This window comes from Symsagittifera roscoffensis, chromosome 4 (genome assembly GCF_963678635.1).
Source record: "Symsagittifera roscoffensis chromosome 4, txSymRosc1.1, whole genome shotgun sequence".
NCBI classification, from domain to species: Eukaryota; Metazoa; Xenacoelomorpha; order Acoela; family Convolutidae; genus Symsagittifera; species Symsagittifera roscoffensis.
Genome location: NC_087065.1, coordinates 35,589,653 through 35,609,857, shown reverse-complemented (window position 1 = coordinate 35,609,857; position 20,205 = coordinate 35,589,653). Strand labels below are relative to the sequence as shown.

Below are 20,205 nucleotides of genomic sequence, written 5' to 3'. Positions count from 1 at the left end.
TTACTAGAAAAAGACTCCAACTCCACCCCTCTCCCAGACCAAACTCGCCCTTGGGTTTCCGTTATGTTAATATAAATTCATTTAAATAATTGAGTAATCAGACCAGCGCTGGGTTTTCAATATGCTGCAAGTAAGTTTTCTGATTTTCTGACCAGCGCAATTATGGCTTAATCGAATTCTGATTTTCGGTTTCAAACTTAGTCCTCAGTCAGACCTTCAGTTGCATTGTATCTTTACTTGATTGAAGCTCCTTCATGAACCTAATAATCGCACTGTTTGGCGGAGTTCGACTGATTTGACATACTATCGTCATTGTTTGATTTAAGGCAAGTAAGCCAAACCAACCTTGCCCCCATGCTACTCAAATTCGTTACAGCTTTTATTTAAATTTATTGTTTTATGAGCAAACTCAAAGCCATCAAAAGGAGTGCATCATGATGTCTATTGTCTCAAATAACTTTCGCGATCCAAATTTTTGCTTGATAAATCTAATTTTTCTGTAAATTATGTACTAAAAAACCAAGTTATTCGTATAAAACATGGAAGGATATCTCGATAAATACACCAACGTCATACACGGATTCCGCAGTCGTTATTTCAAGCTTCAAGACGGCTACTTGTATTATGCGAAAACTAAATCGGAGCTTCCCTTGTTGTGTCGGGGCAGCATCTGTGTAGCAAAAGCGGTTATTAAAACGAAAAGCAAGCCACACGCTTCGAATTCCAGTCACAGCAACGTCTTAACGATTTCTCTCGGGAAGAAAAAATCTCTGATATTGAAAGTAAGATATAAATTTCTACTCGAAGTTATAGTCAATCACTGAGCTCATTTGCACTGAAGAACAATTTATTTTAAGCAATACTTGTGTGCATGTTCTGAGACTCATGAATTTAAATGTCGCGTTGATGCATCACCTTAAATACCATAGCAGGGTTCCGTGAAATCATCCGTTTTGTCAAACATCCAAAAAGCAAACATCCGATATTTAAAAAAAAAGTAGGGAAAAGATCCGATTTCTATTTTTCTCTTGAAAGGTGCTGCATTGGCCAAAATAATTGACCACCACAATTATTACGCAATTCTCTAGTATAAGTTCGGATGTTTGACATAGCTCGTACTTGGCATATCTGATGTTTGCCCTAGACCCATCATAGCACGATTGTATGGCTCGAATTTTTATTTGGGAAAATGATGATACTCAACTATAAAGTTTTGCCATAAATATCTGCGCCGCAAGCAACATTTTAAGAATCGATGAACGTAATGAAGATTCTAAAATAGCAAGATCCTTATTGCTCCTTATTGCAAAATTTTCTTGTTGCTTCAGGAAAAAGTTATAAAATTTGTTCAGGCTTAAATTTGCTTTTTCGCGGTTTGGTTTTTTATTTCTTTTTAGTTCAGCACGTTACTTTTTCTTGAAAGGAAATAAAATTCCGCTATTGAACAACAAAAAAGTAAAGGTCACAAAAAACGTGATCGACCTCTAGCTTCGAAAGTGGGTTTAATTTTCACGTACCCCAACGGAATGAAAAATTTGTCTTTAGTTCAAATCTATATCATAAATTTTTCTTGAAATTTAAAAAGCTTTATAGACAACTTTTTTTTTCTTCGAAATTTGAAAGTATCTTAATATATTTTTTCCGATTCTTAAGACCGAAAATGAATATTTGAGCAGCTTTTGGAATGATTTCACCAGAGAATTGCGTTTTTTCGGCTCGCGCTCCTCGTTAAAATTTGTATAAATTGGCGGCAAGGCGTTTAAAATAATGTCAAAGTGGTAACCCTTTCGGCAACAAGTGGGGTCAAGTTCTTCAGAGGGGTACATCTGACGAGTTTATCTGTCCTGTAGGGCAGTAGCAAGGCTTTTAATTTGAAATGAAAAGATTGTGCTGACTTATATCGCTTTTCATAAACCTGAATTTAAAAAAGTTGTTCCCATTTTTACCACCTCTAAAAGTTATGTAATTTTTAGTGGTATTTTTTTTCTTTCAAGCAGACTAATTAATGTGAGAGCACTGTTTTGTTGATTTGGAGTCCTCATATTTAGTAACAACAAAATGTTGCTGTTAGATTTTTGCCAAAATATTTGAGAAGTCTTTTGTTTTTGAGTTCGCTCAACTTTTCAAAGTCAGATTTCTTAATCCCAGAATCCTGTTGGACCTGAAAAATTGTTTTATTATGAGTGTAAATGGCTACTCGCTCCGAGCTTTTGCAGATTAAAGTAGGTTAATTGTTGATAATCTATCACGTAGAAACAAACAATCTAGGAAAGATTTCTAGAATTAATAGATTTAAAATCGACTTATTGTTCCGACTTTCGTAATGAAAGTAACAGAATATTTGAACATTTGATTTTTTTCTTCAGACAAATTTCGACTTTTTAACTAGCCATTTTTGACGGAATTTTTTTCATCATTCAAAAGATATTGTTGACCTTAGCTTGAATTTTAAAAGATATTTCACCTGTGATTATTTTTCGTAAGTTATGGGGGGTTTGAAGAGTGCCATTTTGGCCATTTTGGGACAATTAAGGCTCGATATATTTCGCGCTATTAACGCGTAAGCGGAGATTTAATCCGTCTTAGAAATCGTTCCAAATTGGTTGAAAGAAGCTTATTTGCCATATTTGATTTGTTACAAGGAGCGAAAGCTATCCTTTTGTACTCTATATGGCGTGTGGGGGATGATTTTTACAAAAAATTTGAAATGTTTTGAGAAAATAATTTTCATTTTGTTTTGATTACATTTGATTTTTTTAAATATTATTACTGCTCCTTAAACCTTGAAAGGTAGTTGGGGAACATTCAGGGCTTCGCCCTGATGCGATTAGTCTTGTTTCGAGTCTATAGCGCATTTCAATCCGAACAAATTTTTTTAATGTCGCAATAGAAATACAATGAGACTCCCAGAGAATCATTTTTCCATATATTCCTTCCTGCTCTTTTCTAGTTTACCACCCCCTCGTACCATGAGAACATAAAAATGTTTTTGAAATTTGTTCAAACGGCGATTTGCATGCATAAAACATTTCCTTGGTCAGGCTGACACGTTTTATTATAGTTAAGATGATCAAAAGTCCTTTTAAATGAGTATTCGTTTATTGTTTCTCTAAAAAATTTTCTTTTGAGTCAACTAGCGTTTTCTATAAAAGATTTGAAAAGAATAAATTAATACCTTAGCGATAGGCAAGGGTATTGCAATCGGGTACTAGATTTTTTCCCGTAAACAACTTTGTTCGCAGGATGACTGAAATTTGGTCATCTGCATTTTAAGCTCTACCCAAGTTTCGCGTCTACTAGCTGTAGTTCAACTGGTATAGAGCTGTTGAAATTATTCTTATTTTATAGCTAAACAATTTTTTGACAAATTGATTTTTTTGTCGGCTTTTTTTGATTTCCTCCAAATTTTTGTAAGCTTTATTGCCGGGTATTATTCTTCCTAAACTTTTTTCTACTTTTTTTGATTACTTTTTTCTTCATTTTCATGAGGGTAACTGTAGTTCATAGTCTTCTAATTTTTTTCGTGCTAAAATTTTCTGCTGGAAAAAGTTTTTTGAAATTGACTGACACGTGTCAGACTCACAGAGAATTTTTTGCAGTTTTTTTTCATGTTTGCTTTCTGATGTTTTTTGCTCCTAAAGTGTGTGGCAGTATTTTTAGTTTTAATTAGTTCAGTTTGTGTTAGGTTTGGGCTGTTTCATTTGGAATCGTTGCTAGTTAATGGTTCAGCGTATTATTTTAAAATGTCAAAAAAACTTTGAAAAAAAAGTTGATAAAATTCCAGATTTTGTTTTGCAATTTGACTCAATTGTTTTCGATACAAAAGAATTTGACGGCAAGTGTTGCACGAGATCCAGGGGTGTGGAATATGGTTGAGGTTTTTCATAAAACAATAAACTTGTGTTTTTTATTTCGCTTGCCGGCATCTTTTTCTTGTTTGTTATGTTGTTGTGATCCTGCTAGCTCTCTCACCGTTGCGTATGAATTTCAACTTTGACTTAAATGATGTAATTGGGTTGTTTTTAGGCTTTCAGAATTTTTCAGATTTTCTTCATATTCTTTTTTTGGGCAATTTTTGCTAATTTTTTTGAAATTTTGTTTTTCAATTTTTGTTCTTTGATTTTGATCTTAAGCTATAGCAAATAGCGCATATGCCCTTTTATCCCCGATTGTTTTTGTTGCAGATGCAGGTTGTTTGGTTGCAAAAGTTAATGAACCGTTTTTGAATACATTTAGGATTTTTTGCATCTCAATTTTTTAACTGAATTTTATCTTATCGTTTCCATCTAATTGGTGATGAGACAGAAATGGATGGATTTCAGCCCGAATCCTTCTTTTGTTTCAGGTAATTGATTTCTGAAATAATTGCAGTGTGATTTTTCTTGACTTAATAGCCTTCAATTTCTGCGATTTTCTTTCAACTTCAATTTTCGCTTGAAAATTATCTTTTGATTTCGGTGCTTTATTTTGTATCGCACGTGGTGCGAAGCTCAGCTTTGCCTCTGTGAACTCTTTAAGCTTTAAATAAAATCGCACAAATTTAGCAAAACACAAAAAAAATTGAACGCGATAGTGACTAGTAAACAAGTTTTTGGGATTATATGGAGAAAAAAGAGTAAAAACTATATTTTGTTAGGGTCATTGAGAGAAAATATTAGTGTATTTTGATTATATGGAGGAAACATTGATTCGTGATATGTTTGTTTTATTTCCGTCCTCGTATGTATAGAATATGAAATCAAAGGTTAAAGTAGATTATAAATTAATAAAATGGAATTATATTCCAAATCCTTGACACAAAATAAGAGCGTTTTTGAGATTTTTGACTGTATATTTTTGAATTTCTCCGATTCCTCCGTTGAACTACGCTTCGAAAGTAAAACTGCTAGATAATTGATCAATACCGAAGTAATTACACTTGTGAGAGCAAGTATTTCGTAATCCGAAACTAGACTTGTTTTTCCCGTAAACGACTTTTTTTACAAGTCTTGCTTGTTTTTCTTAGTAGTAGTAGTAATAGACCTAATTACCTTTAAAGGATTAAAAAGCATTCAAACAAAAAACATTTAAAAACAAATTAGCAAACACAGAGCGTCTAATAGCACCATATAGTCCAAAAACAGGGGTTCTGTAAAGCGAATTTCTTGATAGTGCAATTCTTTGAGTATTCCGCTACCAGTTGAATAGACTCTTCATTAGGAGGAATAAGTTCAGCGCCGAGTTTATCGTATAGATAAATTATCAGTTTTGAGACGCGCATGGAATAGGATGTGTCGCGTAATCGGTTCTTTGTACTCTTGACCTCAGCTTTGTGACACATTCACTGCGAAGAGATCTATGAGCAGTTAAAACTTGAAACACATCTTTGCACTTGATGAAGTTCTTGCCACCGCAAAACTTAACAGAACCTGTAGTCACGCAACAGTTGAAAATAAATTACTGTTAAGGCTGCTGATAATTTCAGTTAACTCTCGTAAGAAGTTGAGGATCCAAAACACCTGACGAGACCACGATAATTAAGAGCATATAGTATGATGAGCAATAAACAAGGCATAAAGACACAATCTAGAGGTAGTTTTTCCGTAGTAGGGACGGTAGGAGTGAGTCATTCCAACTTGTTCCAGAGTCAGAAACCTTTGCAAGAAGACATATAATTTCTTTGATACTGATATCATTTTCTTAAAGGTTTTCGCGGTGAATTTTAGCTCGTGCGTTTACCCCATTATAACTGAAAATTTTTGAACGTAAAATGTAAAAAATCATAGACACAAAATCAGTAGTGGAAGTTTCAGAGACATTAAGCAGAAGTCCCGAAGAAATTTTTCATTAGCCGACATTTTGCCAGAGACATTTTTTAGTTCGTGTAAAGTTAAGTTAGACTCATTCTAAAAGGATATCAGTCAGGGGCGGATCTAGGATTTTCTCGGGGGGGGGGGGGGGGGGGGGGATTTTCAAAAAAATGCGAAAATTTTGACGATCTTTTTTTAGGTCGACCAAATTAATTTTTCGAGCTCTCACAAAGCACTGTTTTGGCCCTATTTTGGCTAATTTTTCTGCGCCGCCGGCAAATTTTTGAAAAAAAGCCGTTTTCAGTCAAAAAAGCCGTTTTTGGGCACTTTTTGAAAAATTTTGGCAATAAAATTGCGTTTTTTTTGGCGCGCGCTCCCCCTCAAAGTTAGTATATATTGGTGCCGAAGGCGCCTTTAGAAAAATTTTAGGGTCGGTCGGCCAAAAATGGATTTCTGAAAAAGTATCAAAGGGGGACCTTTTGGGTCGGCAGGGGGTCGAATCCCCGAGGGAGGGGGGGGGGGCGTCCGCCCCCCCCCCCTAAATCCGCCCCTGATATCAGTATCTATGTCAATAATTGTATTAACGCCTTTTTGAAGATTTGAAAACCGTTGTAAAAGAAAGGAGCTGCTTTTCTATGTTTGCGTTTTAGGTTCACGCTCTTTGTGAGTGTTGTCTCCAGTAACTGGAGACATTTTTGTTATTGAATCAGATCAGTTTGCAGGATCGTTCCCACTTGGCCTGGAGGTAAAGTGGTCGACTTTGCACCCTAGATTCTTGGGTTCGAGTCCCGGCCGAACCTTGTTTTTTTCATTGTGTTCGAAATTGGAGTTTTTTTCGGTAAAAATTGCTATGTCAGACTTTTGTTTGTCTGCTCAAGTTTTGTCGGTTTAGTTGCATTATCACGGATTTTTCTTTTGATGTAAGCAGTTATTTCATAGTTGCCAGTTCTGTTCTTTGTAGTTTCAGAGGGTTACTTGAAAAATTTTTGAGAAAATCTTTTTTTTCTGCTCAACTAATGCCCTAATTTATTTCCGCTTCCTAATTTTTGTTCCATTGCTAATTTCATACTGAAATGTTAAACTATATTGAAAATAAACTTATATCGAGACATTCGAAAATTTTGGTAGACCTTTTTTTCAACATTTATTTTTTGGACTTTCATGTTTTTTAGGTTTGTGCTGTATCGCAAGTCATGCGAAGCTTTGCTTCTGTGAAAATAAAATTGCCAGATAATTGATTATTAGGGAAAAGGCCAAAAAATTGTTTTAATTTTTTAAACGGGCACAACCGTGAGTCTCCGTGAAGAGCTGAACAGTTCGTATGTTGGTCTTTTCCCTTGTGTATCGTCTTAACTTCGGTCCTTGCCAGTTCTCAGGGGCGGATCTAGGATTTTCTCGAGGGGGGGCGGATTTTCAAAAAGTTTTCCAAAATTTTGACGACCTTTTTTTTTTTTTTAGGTCGACCAAATTGATTTTTCGAGCTCTCCCAAAGCACTGCTGTTTTGCCCCTACTTTGGCTAAATTTCTGCGCCGCAGGCAAATTTTTGAAAAAACAGTCAAAAAAGCCGTTTTTGGGCAATTTTTTGGAAAAATGTTGACAAAAAAATTGCGTTTTTTTTTGGCGCGCGCTCCCCCTCAAAGTTAGTATATATAGGCGCCAAAGGCGCCTTTAGAAAAATTTTAGGGTCGGTCGGCCAAAAATGGATTTCTGAAAAAGTATCAAAGGGGGGGACCCTTTGGGTCGGCAGAGGGTCGAATCCCTGAGGGGGCGGGGGGGGGGGGGAAGGGCGTCCGCCCCCTCGCCCCCCCCCCCTAAATCCGCCCCTGCCAGTTCTAAGTGTTTTTGACTCAGCCAACGGTTGCATTGTAATACAAAAACAGTTTTTATCAATAATCTAATTGGCCGTTTTTTGCGTTGATATTCTGACTAGACTTTTCTGTTCGCTTTCGTTTCAATTAGTCGATTTTAAATTGAAAGAGCTATTTCTGCTGATTTGGTTGGAATTTGTTTTTGTAATTATGATAAAGGCAGGCAAACGGCCATCTAAAGAAGACATTTGACTATTAATCAGGAACTTGGGCTGGGAATTGTTTGTTATTGTTTTTTCAAAACATGTTTTTCCAGGCGTAGTTTTGCTATTCATTTTAATTTGTTAGAACTTTTTTGCTCTAGTTTATTTAACCTTTTTTCATTACTAATAATCTCCAAAACAGGCAAAAGAGGTTCCGTCATATCAGCAATGGGTAGACGCTCTATTCAACGCACAAAAGTCTACTGGCAAGCCGTTTCTTTCTCTCACGACACCAAATTCATCAGCCTCCTTTCAAGACGAGAGCAGCAGCGACGACTCACCACGACCCGAACCCCCTCTGAAAGCCGATAACTTACGCTCGTTAATTGTGTCCTTACAAAATCAGCTGTTTGAATTACAGGTAGAAGTATGATAGTTGGGTCCAATAAGTTATATTGATTCCAGGGGCGGATCTAGGATTTTCTCGAGGGGGGGGGGGGGGGGGGGGCGGATTTTCAAAAAAAGTTTGAAATTTTTCGAAAATTTTGTCGACCTTTTTTTAAAGTCGGCCGAATTGATTTTTCGAGCTCTCCCTAAGCACGGTTTAATTTTGAAAAAATCCAAAAAAAAAAGCTGTTTTTAGGCACTTTTTGAAAAATTATGACCAAAAAATCGCTCCCCCCTCAAAATTAGTATATTTTAGTCGGCCAAAACAGGTCAGATGATAAATTTGAAACCGTGTTCTTCTGAAATTGTACACAGACCCTTATTTGCGAAAATTTGCGTGTATTGGGTCGTCAAAGGTGTCCAATTCTTAGAAAATGAGGACGTCGAATTTCCAAGAACAATAGGGGGAGGGGGGGGGGGTATTTTTCCCCCTGATTTTGAGACTTACTTCTAACCTCGCCTTTTATAGACCCAACTATTATATTTGTATTGGAATAAAGACGAATAAAGTGGAGTTCTTTTCAAGTTTGAATGCTCTTTTCGAAATTGACGGGACAAAACTAGTGGAAGTGACTGATGGCAAAAACTCTGCGGCTGTTTTGGCGAAAGAGATGTACAAGACTGAGCAAAGTTTCAAGGAGTTGGCAATGCAGTGTATTTCGTTCATATCATCTGGAGCTGCTATCGAAAAGTTCGTTCTTTAAGTTTTTTTTTCGTTATAGCCAATATGCCTCTTTTCCAACTCGTGTTCCGTAATATTTGTATTTGTAACAGTTGAGTTAAACCAACGCGGGCTCTATCGAAAATTTGAAGTGCAATTTGACAGGAACAAAAACTTTTGAAAGATTCTGATAAAAAACTACGTTTTTTGACTCATTCTCTTTTCAAATCTAGTATGTATTGGCGCTTCAAGAAACGTTTTGGGGCCAGTACACCACAATTGGATGTAAAATAGCTAAGGTGAGAACCAAAGTAAACGTCTACTTTTTAGTGATTATTCGCACCTGTTGCGAGTGTCGAATGAGGCTTCTATTAGCAATGTGGCCTGTGCCAAACTCGTGGCCAACATGCATGAGCGAAACATGCAGAGGAGCACAAACTCAGAGGACGACTCATTCCAACTACCACGGGAGCACCAACAACGCCGGGACACTGTGACGTCATCAACACCGGTTAGTGTGCCCCCCTCTTTTTATATAACAGCTGGAGATTTATTTGAATGATACACTATGTGAGCAACGTCTCATTCAGCTTTTTTTCTTGCCACAGAAAAAAGCTACTTGGGATGCGGCCGAGGTTTTGTTTCCGCCCAAAATCAGGTAGATCAATTCAACATCCTGGCCCCTGAATAGACCAGCTTAAAATTTTTCACGCCAATGTTTATTTTGGATTGAACAGGCGCGAGTCCAGGGTCTTCATTACGGGGCGTATTCTCGAACAATTTTTGATCGCTTTCGTAGATTTTTTTTAGTTCGAGCAAATTGAACTTGAACTTAAACGTGAATTAATGTAGATATGTTAGAACAAACAGAATGTTTACATTACTATTATTTCAATTAGCTGAACACATCAAGAACTCATTGTTCACATCAAGAACTCATAACGAAAGTAATTCTTCTCGACTTTCGTAAAGAAAGTAAAGGAATATTTGTGCTCGGGGTGGGTTTTTTCTTCAGACAAATTTCGACTTTTTAACTGGCCATTTTTGATGGAATTTTTTGAATCATTCGAAAGCTATTGTTGGGTTAAGCTACAATTTGAAACAAGATTTTACGTGGGATCATTTTTCGTGAAGTTATGGGGTTTAAAGATTGCCAATTTGGGACAATTAAAGCGCGATGTATTTCATGCTATTTACGCGTAAGCGGAGATTTAATCCGTCTTAGAAATCGTTCCAAATTGGTTGAAGGAAGCTTAAATGCCATAATTGATTTGTTACTAGGAGCGAAATTTATCATTTTTTGTACTTTTTATTGCGTGTGAGGGGATGATTTTCAGAAAAAGTCTCAACTTTTAAAAAAAAAGTTCTATTTTTAATTTTGTTTTATTACACTTGAATTTTCCATATTATTAGTGCTCCACAGGCCTTAAAAGGCAGTCGGAACAATCAGGGCTTGGCCCTGATACGAGCAGTCTTGTATTGAGCTTTACAGCTTTTTAAAAGGAGCCCTGAAAAACCGTGCTAGAAATTGTTTTTAAGGATTGGAGTAATATAGTGCACGTGATTGTAAAAGATTAAATCCATTATATTTTTTAAAAATAACTAACGCTTATCTTGAACGCAAAACCCTATGTTCACTTCAGTTTTTTCTGTCAAATTGTCTGGTAAAAGTTTCTTAAGGCTAGGACTTTTTTTTCAAATTTAAGGTAGTCACCTCAAATGATCTCTTTTTGGTATTCGCTTGAATGATAGGCAAGTTAAGCCTTATTTTGCATTAACCGCGAGTAAGTGGTCTAGTTTGAGAATCCAAAGAAAAACCTTTGAGGGGCGATTGATTTCTATTTTGATCCATGGTCTTATTACGCAACTGATAAAAAAATAAATCAAAAATAGTTTTAATATGATATTTCACCACCATTTTTCAATTAATGTCATATCGGAATTTTAAAAAAAATTGTTTTCACTAGTCTATTTTGCATCAACAAAAATTTTTGGAGGTTAGATCAGCCACCGTAAACTAAAATTCCATAACTTGGAGCTGTTTGGCAAATACATTGTAACAATTGAAGGAGCTTTTACTCGGAAAAACAGATCGGCCTCTGAAAATAACACCATTAATTTGTTACAAACATAATGAACATGTGTCTTGTACACAAACTCCATTCTTGAAATTAGCGCTCACTGGAGTTTAAGTCGATAAAATATATCATCGGAAGCGTAGTTTTTCTCTGCCAAAATTTGCTAACAGACATTTCGAGGTATTAATTACTAGTTTGTTGTCATTGCGCCAGTTATTTACAAGCAAAATATCACCAGAAAATGTTCCAATTTTCTGTGGACTTTTTTCAGAGCTCAAATAAATTAAGTCATCGGCGAAAAGGTAGGATTTGGTTTGCTGCAATTAAGCAGGAAGGTTGTTTATGTACAGAGAAAGCAAAATGTCCTGGAACAGAAACTTGCGGTACGCCACATGTTGAGAAATTACAATTTGCTGGTGCTTTTGTAAATGAAGTAATTTTAATCTATTGGTCATATATGGTTCCAATTTTAAGTAATACCTCTAAAACCATATTCCTCCATCTTTCCCTCAGTTATGTTGCGATTTTAATGTGAAAGGTTTTTCTCAAATATAAAAGCAAGCATGTCCATAGTTTTTATTATCTATTGCATCCGTCGTTAACTCTTTGCCTTCAGTATAGCAGGTAGAGCGCTTTTTTCTAAAACCGAATTGTTTTTCCGATGAAAATCAATTTTTGTCAATTAATTTTGTCAACCTTTTGAAAATAATCTTTTCTAAGCTTTTTCTAAGGAAAAAATTTGAAATTTGTGCACAATTGGGACAAACATCACTGATTATACAATTACTGAAGGAATTATATTGAATTGTTGGTATCACTGGTGCAGAGCGTTATATCATTTTGTTACTGATGCCATCATGACCTGGAGAGTTTTGTTTTCCAAGTTTTTAAATACTGCTTAAACTTCTTCATTGAACAGACTAAACAGTTGCTTTGAAAAAGTAGATTTCTCTGTGTTTCTATCATACAAATTTTCACATGATAATCCAATGAATGAAACAATTTTTTTTTCTTAGAGTAATACAGATATATATTTTTTGCTCTGTGTAGGTTTTTTTTACAAAACCGTTAAAACTTTTATCTCATTGGAGCTTTTTTTTGATCAATTGATAACTGCAGCTTTTTTTGGACAAAACGTGTCAAAAACTTCCATTTCTTCTATACCCATTTTCTTTAACATGACCTAAAAATTTGTCGATATTTTTGCCGTAAGAGAATTCGAAAAAGTTTTAGGGTCGGTCTGGTTAAAGTGAAATGGTTGAATAATGTCGAAAGGGGAAGCGAATCGATATTATGACCCTCCACCATTCTCACATACTGATAAATTTAAGCTATTTGCAGCAGCGTTTTTTTGTTTTGGTTGAACTGAAACACAATTTCCCAACACAATTTTCGTCAAAATTTTTTTACCCTTGCGGTAGCAAGGTTATTGCAATCGGGTACTAGACTTTTTTCCCGTAAAGAAATTTTGGCTCAGGACTCATCTCCTGGATCCTGGACTCATTCATCCACTAGGCTTTCTGTTGCAACGGAGATGTTTCGAGCATGTTAGTATTTCAGATATATGGCGTGCTCGAAATATTTTTTGCATGTTGGTTGTAATTTTACCAATTCGGTTTGTTAAAATTTCATTTTTGTTTGTTTTTTCTTTTCTCTCGGCTTAATAGGTTTTGGCATATTAAGTGGCCCCATTTTGCCCTGTTTTGAGGGGGTGAGCTTAACAATTTTTTATAGTTTTGAGTTTTTATGAATTGTTTAAAAAAAATTTTCGGCTTTAAGGTTTTCGGCTCGTTATTTTTGGTTTTTTTTTACCGCCTGTCAAATTCTCCGATGGTAATTTTTGCATTCTATTGTATTAATTTGTTTTTGGTTTCTAGAGTAGATCTAATTTTTTTGACTTTTATTGAAGGTTGTTCGACCACTTTGTTTCGAGTATTGCATCGCAAGTGACGCGAAGCTCAGCTTCGTCTCTGTGTCTTACAAATGTTCTGGCGAACTTTAATAAATTCATTCTCTAATTTCAGTCGTCCCCAATCTGGCCCATGAGACCATCAATAGTTGTTGACGATTACTCGAAACTAAGAAATCGATTCGCCAAGCGAGCCAGTCTTCGTGCTGGTAGCCGACAAGGCTCTTGCGCCGAAAACATTTTCGCATTTATATCCTCTCAAGCTACCACGATCAACACTAACCGGAAAGACCAGCCGAGATTTTCGCTGAATTTACCTATCGGCTGCTACGAACCCCTTAGTGTTTTGCAGCGAATGGTTGAACAGCTGCAGTGCACATATTTGTTAGACAGAGTTGCTTTAGCCGAAAGGGATCCAGTTGCTCAGTTGGCCCATTTGTCTTCCTTTGTGGTGTCGATGTCGTGCATGATAGCAGGAAGAGTGTCCAGTCCATTCCAGCCAATAGAAGGAGAGACTTTCGAGTTCTGCTGGGAAACGGAGTCTGTTAGTATGAGTTAGAGCTTTTTCTGTCCAAAAATAGTCTTCCCCGTATCTTGTAACATAATTTGAGTATACTACTATGAAATTTTTTGAAATGATTTTTTAATTATTAGTGCTTCTAAAAACATATTTTCCCAACTCTTAGCCTTAAAACAGCGCGCAAAAGTTCAAGAAGAATGATTTTTGGCATGGCTAAATGTTTTCACCAAATTGCTTATACCAACCCATAATGACGATTTGCTAAGAGCAGGGGCGGATTTAGGGGGGAAGGGGGGGGGGGGTGCGGACGCCCCCCCCCTCAGGGATTCGACCCCCTGCCGACCCAAAGGGTCCTCCCTTTGATACTTTTTAAGAAATCCATTTTTGGCCCAACGACCCTAAAATTTTTCTAAAGGCCCCTTCGGCGCCAATATATACTAATTTTGAGGGGGCACCGCGCGCCGAAAAAAACGCAATTTTTCGGTCAAAATTTTCCAAAAAGTGCCTAAAAACGCCTTTTTTGGCCTGTTTTTTCAAAATTTTGCCTGCGGCGCAAAAAATTTGGCCAAAATTGGGACAAAACCGTGCTTTGGGAGAGCTCGAAAAATAAATTTGGTCGACCTAAAAAAAAGGTCGTCAAAATTTTCGAAATTTTTTTGAAAATCCGCCCCCCCCCCTCGAGAAAATCCTAGATCCGCCCCTGGCTAAGAGGGTCATATCACTCGGCGTCCTTTTTAAATCCAATGTTTTGCTTTCCACAGGCTCAGTTACGATCAAAAAGTAGTTTGCTACAAATTGAGCTATTTAATTGGCTCATATCTTGTAATAGGAATCGCGGGTGATGGTTATTGCAACTGTATTGCAACTTAAACTGTGTCAATTCGCTGTCATTTCGTGATAGGAATCGCGTGTTTGGGTTCTGTGTGAAAGCATAGTACACGATCAAGGAGTGCCTGTGAGCCTCATGTTCTGCGAGAGCGACTGCTTCGGGTGGAAACTGAGTTGCGAGACTGTTCTCCAGTACACCATGCAACCCCACAAGCTGAACATCATCAACAATTCTCTGTTCAGACTAAACCTCAAAGGTAGTAAATAAATTTTATTTTTTCTTAGTTAGATAAGGTATCATAGCTGATGTTTCTACTGGATAGAAAAATGAATGCTTAAGCCCATAAATTCTCAATGTGCAAACATCAACTGCGGCCTTCTTAGCACACGTGCAGCTAAGAGTTTTCGTGTTAAATGACGAGGCCACTTTTACCAATTCAGGTATGACTGACATTTATTTGCCAAGCTCAGTCCAAAGTTTCTGTGTTAGCTAAAAGGCATGGTTTTGTGGTAACGTTGTCGCGATGACTTGAATCCCGCAGTTTTTTTTTCAAGACATGAATTTTATAACACTTCTTGCCGTTTTTTGCTGTTTTTTTTGCGTCGCTTTTGTGTAAATCAATAAAAAAAACTCCATCATATCAATGGTTACAAAAATGCGATGTGAAATTGTGAGATATTTTGCTTTATATAAGGTCTCAGATTTTGTTCTCGCCGTTTTTTTTATTGGTTTGGATTTTGGAATTTCCTTTTCAAAATGGGAAAGAAAGAACAAAGAGTAGCAAAAACAAACAAATATACACCATATTTTTAGTTTCACTCTACATAACCTGTACTTGTTCGAACCGCTCCACTCGGTTTAGCAACTTGTTCAAGACTTGGCAATTTATCGCAATTTGTTCGAAACTAGGGAATTTCTAAATCTCTTTTATTTTTTTTCCACTTCGGGAGAGTTTCATAGTCACTGAATTATTGAGTTTGCATCTGTTTGCATGCAGATGGAAGCCAGTTTTCTTGGAACATGCCAGGTGCTCAAGTTTCGACGAATGCAGCCACAACTAGCAGAGTCCAGGAGCAACTATGGCTAAACCAGACAGGGACAGTCGAAATATCGAGCAACAAAGACCCTCTCAAGGCGTCCATTAACTTCCAAAAGCATTCATACTTCTCACTCAACAAACGACCGCCAAACTTCACATCGGTCACAATTTATGACGAATCAAATAGCCCAAAATTGGTGCTCCAAGGCCAATGGAACAAATTCTTGGAATCAGATCCGGAGTTTCTGATGGAATCTGGTTCGGGAATTGAGCCTCGTCGATATTGGGATATTCAGGAAATTGCAGGCTCAAGCAGTAATATTAATTACGATATATACAACTTCTCGAATTTCACTCTAGCGCTTAATGATTTTATCAACAGTGCTTTCGAGTCTAATCTTCCCGTGACAGACTCAAGATTCAGGTCTGATTTACGAGCTTTAGAATCGACTGATTTTGCCAATGATTTTGTGTTCATACCTGCTAGGTCTAAAGACAAAAGTGAAAATCTTCAGCCCAAGTATTTCTCAGCGACTACAGAAAAAGGCTTGCAGATTTATGATGGCGCCAATTATACTCAGCTGCCGCAATTTCAATTTACAGGTGCTTACCAAAAATATCAGTTCAAAAAGAGCTCACTTAATAATTCTGTCTTTGAATAAACTAGTTCTCGTTACTGGAACAAATCAATTTTATTTCGAACAAATTTAATAGAGAAGTGTTAGAAAATTATTTTGCCAGTATTTTTAAAGCTGTATTTTCGACAATTTATAGCCATAATAAGAATGACACTGCAAATGAGTTTTTTGATTTGCAAATCATCTTACTAAGTCATGTGGTTTTTTTTTCAAATCAAGTTTTTTGCGACATAAAGGAATTCTTATTACTTAAAGACTTTTGTTTTGTTTTAGTTAAGGTGGGGTAATTATACTAAATTTAACTTCGTGTATATATATATATATATTTTTTTTCATTCGTTTAAGAACTTTTTTTTTCTGCCAAAATGGTTTCGGCCTTTTTTAATCAGCTTTGTGCCTTAATTTCGAGTCGTTTCAACGGAAACAGATTTTATGCTCGCCTTTGGATCTCGCAAGATGCCGAAATTCCTTAAAGAAAAATGGTTCAAGATTTTCATGATAACAATTTTTCCGGATTTTTTTTCTTTTGTTTTGGCTTGATAGGTTTCGGCTTATATTATTGGCACCATATTGTGTCTTTCGGCGAGCGAAAATTTTTTTCGTGTGGATATTTTTGTTTTGAGCCGGAGGGGCACTTGATAACTTCTTGTTAGTCTTAAATTTTTTACATTTTTTTTCGGATTTTTTATGATCATTTTTGGGCTTCATAGGTTTCGGCCTAATTGATACAGGCTTAGTGGCCTCATATTGTTTTTTTGATGAGCAAATGCTGTTTTGAGGGCGAGGTGGACTTATGAACTTTGCAGCAACCTGAAATCTTATTGTCTTTTTTTTTTCTGCTTAAAGGGTTCCAGACAAGGTTTTTCGACTTTGTTACCGCTGGGTACATTATCTTCCGATGCTTATTTCACATTTTATAGTCTTGGCTTGTTTTTTTATTCTAGCTTTTTTACCCTTGCGATAAACAAAGGCATAGCAATCGAGTACTAGACTTTTTTCACCCGTAGACAACTTTGTCTACATATTTCAGCATGCATGCAGTACACATGCATACAATATGTGCGTAAATTTCTAATCTCACTGTGCATCCCTATTCTTGTTTTTCCATTAAATTAGCAGTTCAATTTTTTCTCATATTAAATTGGTATTTTTTGAACTTTCGACTTTGTCGCTTTCGTTTTATTTTTTGTCGTTTTAGTTTCCGCGTTTAGTTTTCGATTTTTCCCACCCGGCTTAGTTTCCGGTTCTTACCACCCAACTAAGTAGCTCATTTGATTTTTTTGCTCTTTATTGTTGTTTTTAGTGTTCTGATTTACCTCTGCTGTTTGAAAATTCACATTTTTTTGATTTACCCCTGCTGTTGGTAATTTTTAACTTTGACATCGTAAATATTTTTTTGTTTTTTTTTCCGCTTGGAAACTTCCTTCTTCCCCAACGAGTTCGGCCTATTTTTTAATGGCTGAATGACCTGGTTTTGAGTTGTTTCGACAGAATCATTTATTTTTTGCTCATATGTTTCGACAGAATCATATGTTATCTGCCATGAGTTTTTTTCGGTTTTTTGTTTGTTTCTCGTTTTTTTTTCTCGGCTTGATAGACTTAGACCTCTTTTATATCGATGTATCAGGCTCATATTGCGGGTTTCGATGAGCGAAAAATGTTTTTGTGTGCGTGTTTGTGTTTTGAGTGCGATGGGGGCTCAGTAACTTCTTATAAGTCCTAAATTTTCAGACTTGTTTTTCGGCTTTTTTTGTTTTCCTTTTTTCGGCTTGATAGGATTTGGCCTTTTTTGTTTTGGGTTGTTGGCCTCATTTTGCGTCTTTGACGAGCAAAAAAAGTGTTGTGTATGCGTGTTTGGGTTTCCGAGGTTGAAGGGATTGTATGACTGCTTACACGTTTTTTTTTCTCTTGTCGCTTTTTTTGTTTGTTTTTCCTTTTTTTTGGCTGTTAAGCTTAAGCCTATATTATATCGGCGTATTAATGCGGCTTCGATGAGCGAAAAAAGTTTGTGTGTGCATATTTGTCTTTTAATGGCGAACGGGCTCAGTAACTTACTATCAGTCATAATTTATTCGAGTTTTTTTATGCTTTTTTTGTTTTCGTTTTTGGGCTTTATTGGTTTCGGCCTATTTGATATCTGCTTAGTGATATCTACTTTTTTGCGACTTAAAATGTTCCAGATCATATTTTTTTGCTTTGTTACCGCTGGGTACATTGTCATTTCACATTTTATAGTCTTGGCAAGTTTTTTTTCAACCTAGCTTTTTTACCCTTGCGATTTTGTCTTCATATTTCAGCATGCATGCAGTACACATTCATTCAGTATGTGCGTAAATTGTTACTCCGACTGTGCATCCCAGTTTTTTCTTATATTTCTTTGGTATTTTTTTAAGTTTTGACTTTGTTGCTTCCGTTTTTTTTTCTCAGCTTAGTTTCCGCTTTAGTTTCCGGTTCTTTTCCATCCGGCTTAGTTTCCGGTTTTTCTCATCCGGCTTAGTCTCCGGTTTTTACCATCCAACTAAATTATTCATTTGACATATTATCACTTTATTGTTGTTTTTAGTGTTCTGATTTACCTCTGCTGTTTGTTTGTAAATTTTAACTTTGACATAGTATTTATTTTTTTTTGTTTTTTTTTCCGCTTAAAAACTTTAATATGCCCAAACGAGTTCGTCCTGTTTTTTATTAATTAAGTGACATGGTTTCGAGATGTTTCGACAGAATCATTTAATTTTAGCTCACCTCTGGGTTGCACAAGATGCCAAAAAGCTTAATATAAAATATAGTTCAATTTTTTCCTTGCAACATTTTTTTTTCGACTTTTTTTGTTTCTTTCTTGTTTTTTTTCGGCTTGATAGTTGTAGGCCTCTTTTGTATTAATTTATCGGCCTCATAATGCGGATTTCGATAAGCAAGAGATTTTGTTTGTGTGTGTTTGAGTTTTGAGTGCGAGGGGGCGCAGTAACTTCTTATAAGTTCTAAATTTTCAGACTTGTTTTTCGGCTTTCTTTTGTTTTCCTTTTTTCGGCTTGATAGGTTTCGGCCAATATTGTTTTGGCCTGTTGGCCTCATATTGCGTCTTTGACGAGAGAAAAGAGTGTTGTGTGCGCGTGTTTGGGTTTCTGAGGTTGAGGAGATTGTATAACTGCTTATAAATTTTATTATTTTTTCTCTTTTCGCCTTTTTTTTTGTTTTTCCTTTTTTTGGCTGTTGAGCTTAAGCCTATAGTATATCGGCCTATTATTGCGTCTTTTGATGAGCGAAAGAAGTTTGTGTGTGCGTATTTGTCTTTTAAGGGCGAGGGGCTTAATAACTTCCTATTAGTCATAATTTATTCGAGCTTTTTTAGGCTTTTGTTATTTTCCTTTTTGGGCTTTATTGGTTTCGGCCTAATTGATATCTGCTTAGTGGCCTCATATCGTTTAATTTGATGAGCGATTGCATTTTTGAGTGTTTTGACGTTGAGGCGGATTTATGAATTTCGCAGAAACCTGAAGTCTTCTGGCTTTTTTTCGACCTAAAGGGTTGCAGACAAAGTTTTTTCGGCTTTTTACTGCTGGTTACATTATCTTCCGATGCTTGTTTTAAATTTTATAGTCTTGGTTTTTTTTTCAATCTAGCTTTTTTACCCTTGCGATAAGCAAGGGCATTGCAATCGAGTACTTTTTTCACCCGTAGACAACTTTGTCTTCATATTTCAGCATGCATGCAGTACACATTCATGCAGTATGTGCGTAAATTGCTACTACCACTGTGCATCCCATTTTTTCTTATATTTTTCTGGTATTTTTTAAAAAAGTTTTTCGACTTTGTCGCTTTCGTTTTATTTTTTGTCAGCTTAGCATCCGCTTTAGTTTCCGGTTTTTCCCATCCGGCTTAGTTTCCGGTTTTTACCACCCAACTAAATAGCTCATTCATTTTTTCTGCCCTTTATTGTTGTTTTTAGTGTTCTGATTTACCTCTGCTATTTGAAAATTCTCATTTTTGCGATTTACCTCTGCTGTTAGTAAATTTTAACTTTGACATCGTAAATATTTTTTTTGTTTTTTTTTTTCGCTGGTAAACTTTATTCTTCCCCAACGAATTCGGCCTATTTTTTAAAGGCTTAATGACCTAGTTTTGAGTTTTTTCGACAAAATCATTTATTTTTTGCTCTTCTTTGGATTGCACAAAATACTAAAACTCTTAACCTGACATGAGTGAGTTTTTTTCGATTTTTTTGTTTGCTTCTCGTTTTTTTTCGGCTTGATAGGCTTAGACCTCTTTTATATCGACGTATCAGA

General features: G+C 36.1%; 1 protein-coding gene across 1 annotated transcript; it reads left to right on the top strand.

The window, feature by feature from the left end:
- Window positions 1–366: 366 nt before the first annotated feature.
- On the top strand, window positions 367–15,946 carry LOC134844862 (oxysterol-binding protein 1-like). Its single transcript, XM_063861679.1, has 7 exons — window positions 367–782; window positions 8,004–8,222; window positions 8,749–8,939; window positions 9,240–9,420; window positions 13,012–13,440; window positions 14,318–14,501; window positions 15,243–15,946. Exons 1-7 carry the CDS (start codon window positions 540–542, stop codon window positions 15,944–15,946), a joined length of 2,151 nt encoding a protein of 716 aa, XP_063717749.1. The 5' UTR covers window positions 367–539.
- The last annotated feature ends 4,259 nt before the right edge of the window (window positions 15,947–20,205 follow it).

Coding starts and splice junctions, on each gene's coding strand:
- LOC134844862 (XM_063861679.1), top strand. CDS start 540: ATGGAAGGATATCTCGATAAATACACCAACGTCATACACGGATTCCGC. Junction 8,223..8,748: donor ATCAGCTGTTTGAATTACAG/GTAGAAGTATGA, acceptor ATTGGAATAAAG/ACGAATAAAGTGGAGTTCTT. Junction 9,421..13,011: donor CTGTGACGTCATCAACACCG/GTTAGTGTGCCC, acceptor CTCTAATTTCAG/TCGTCCCCAATCTGGCCCAT.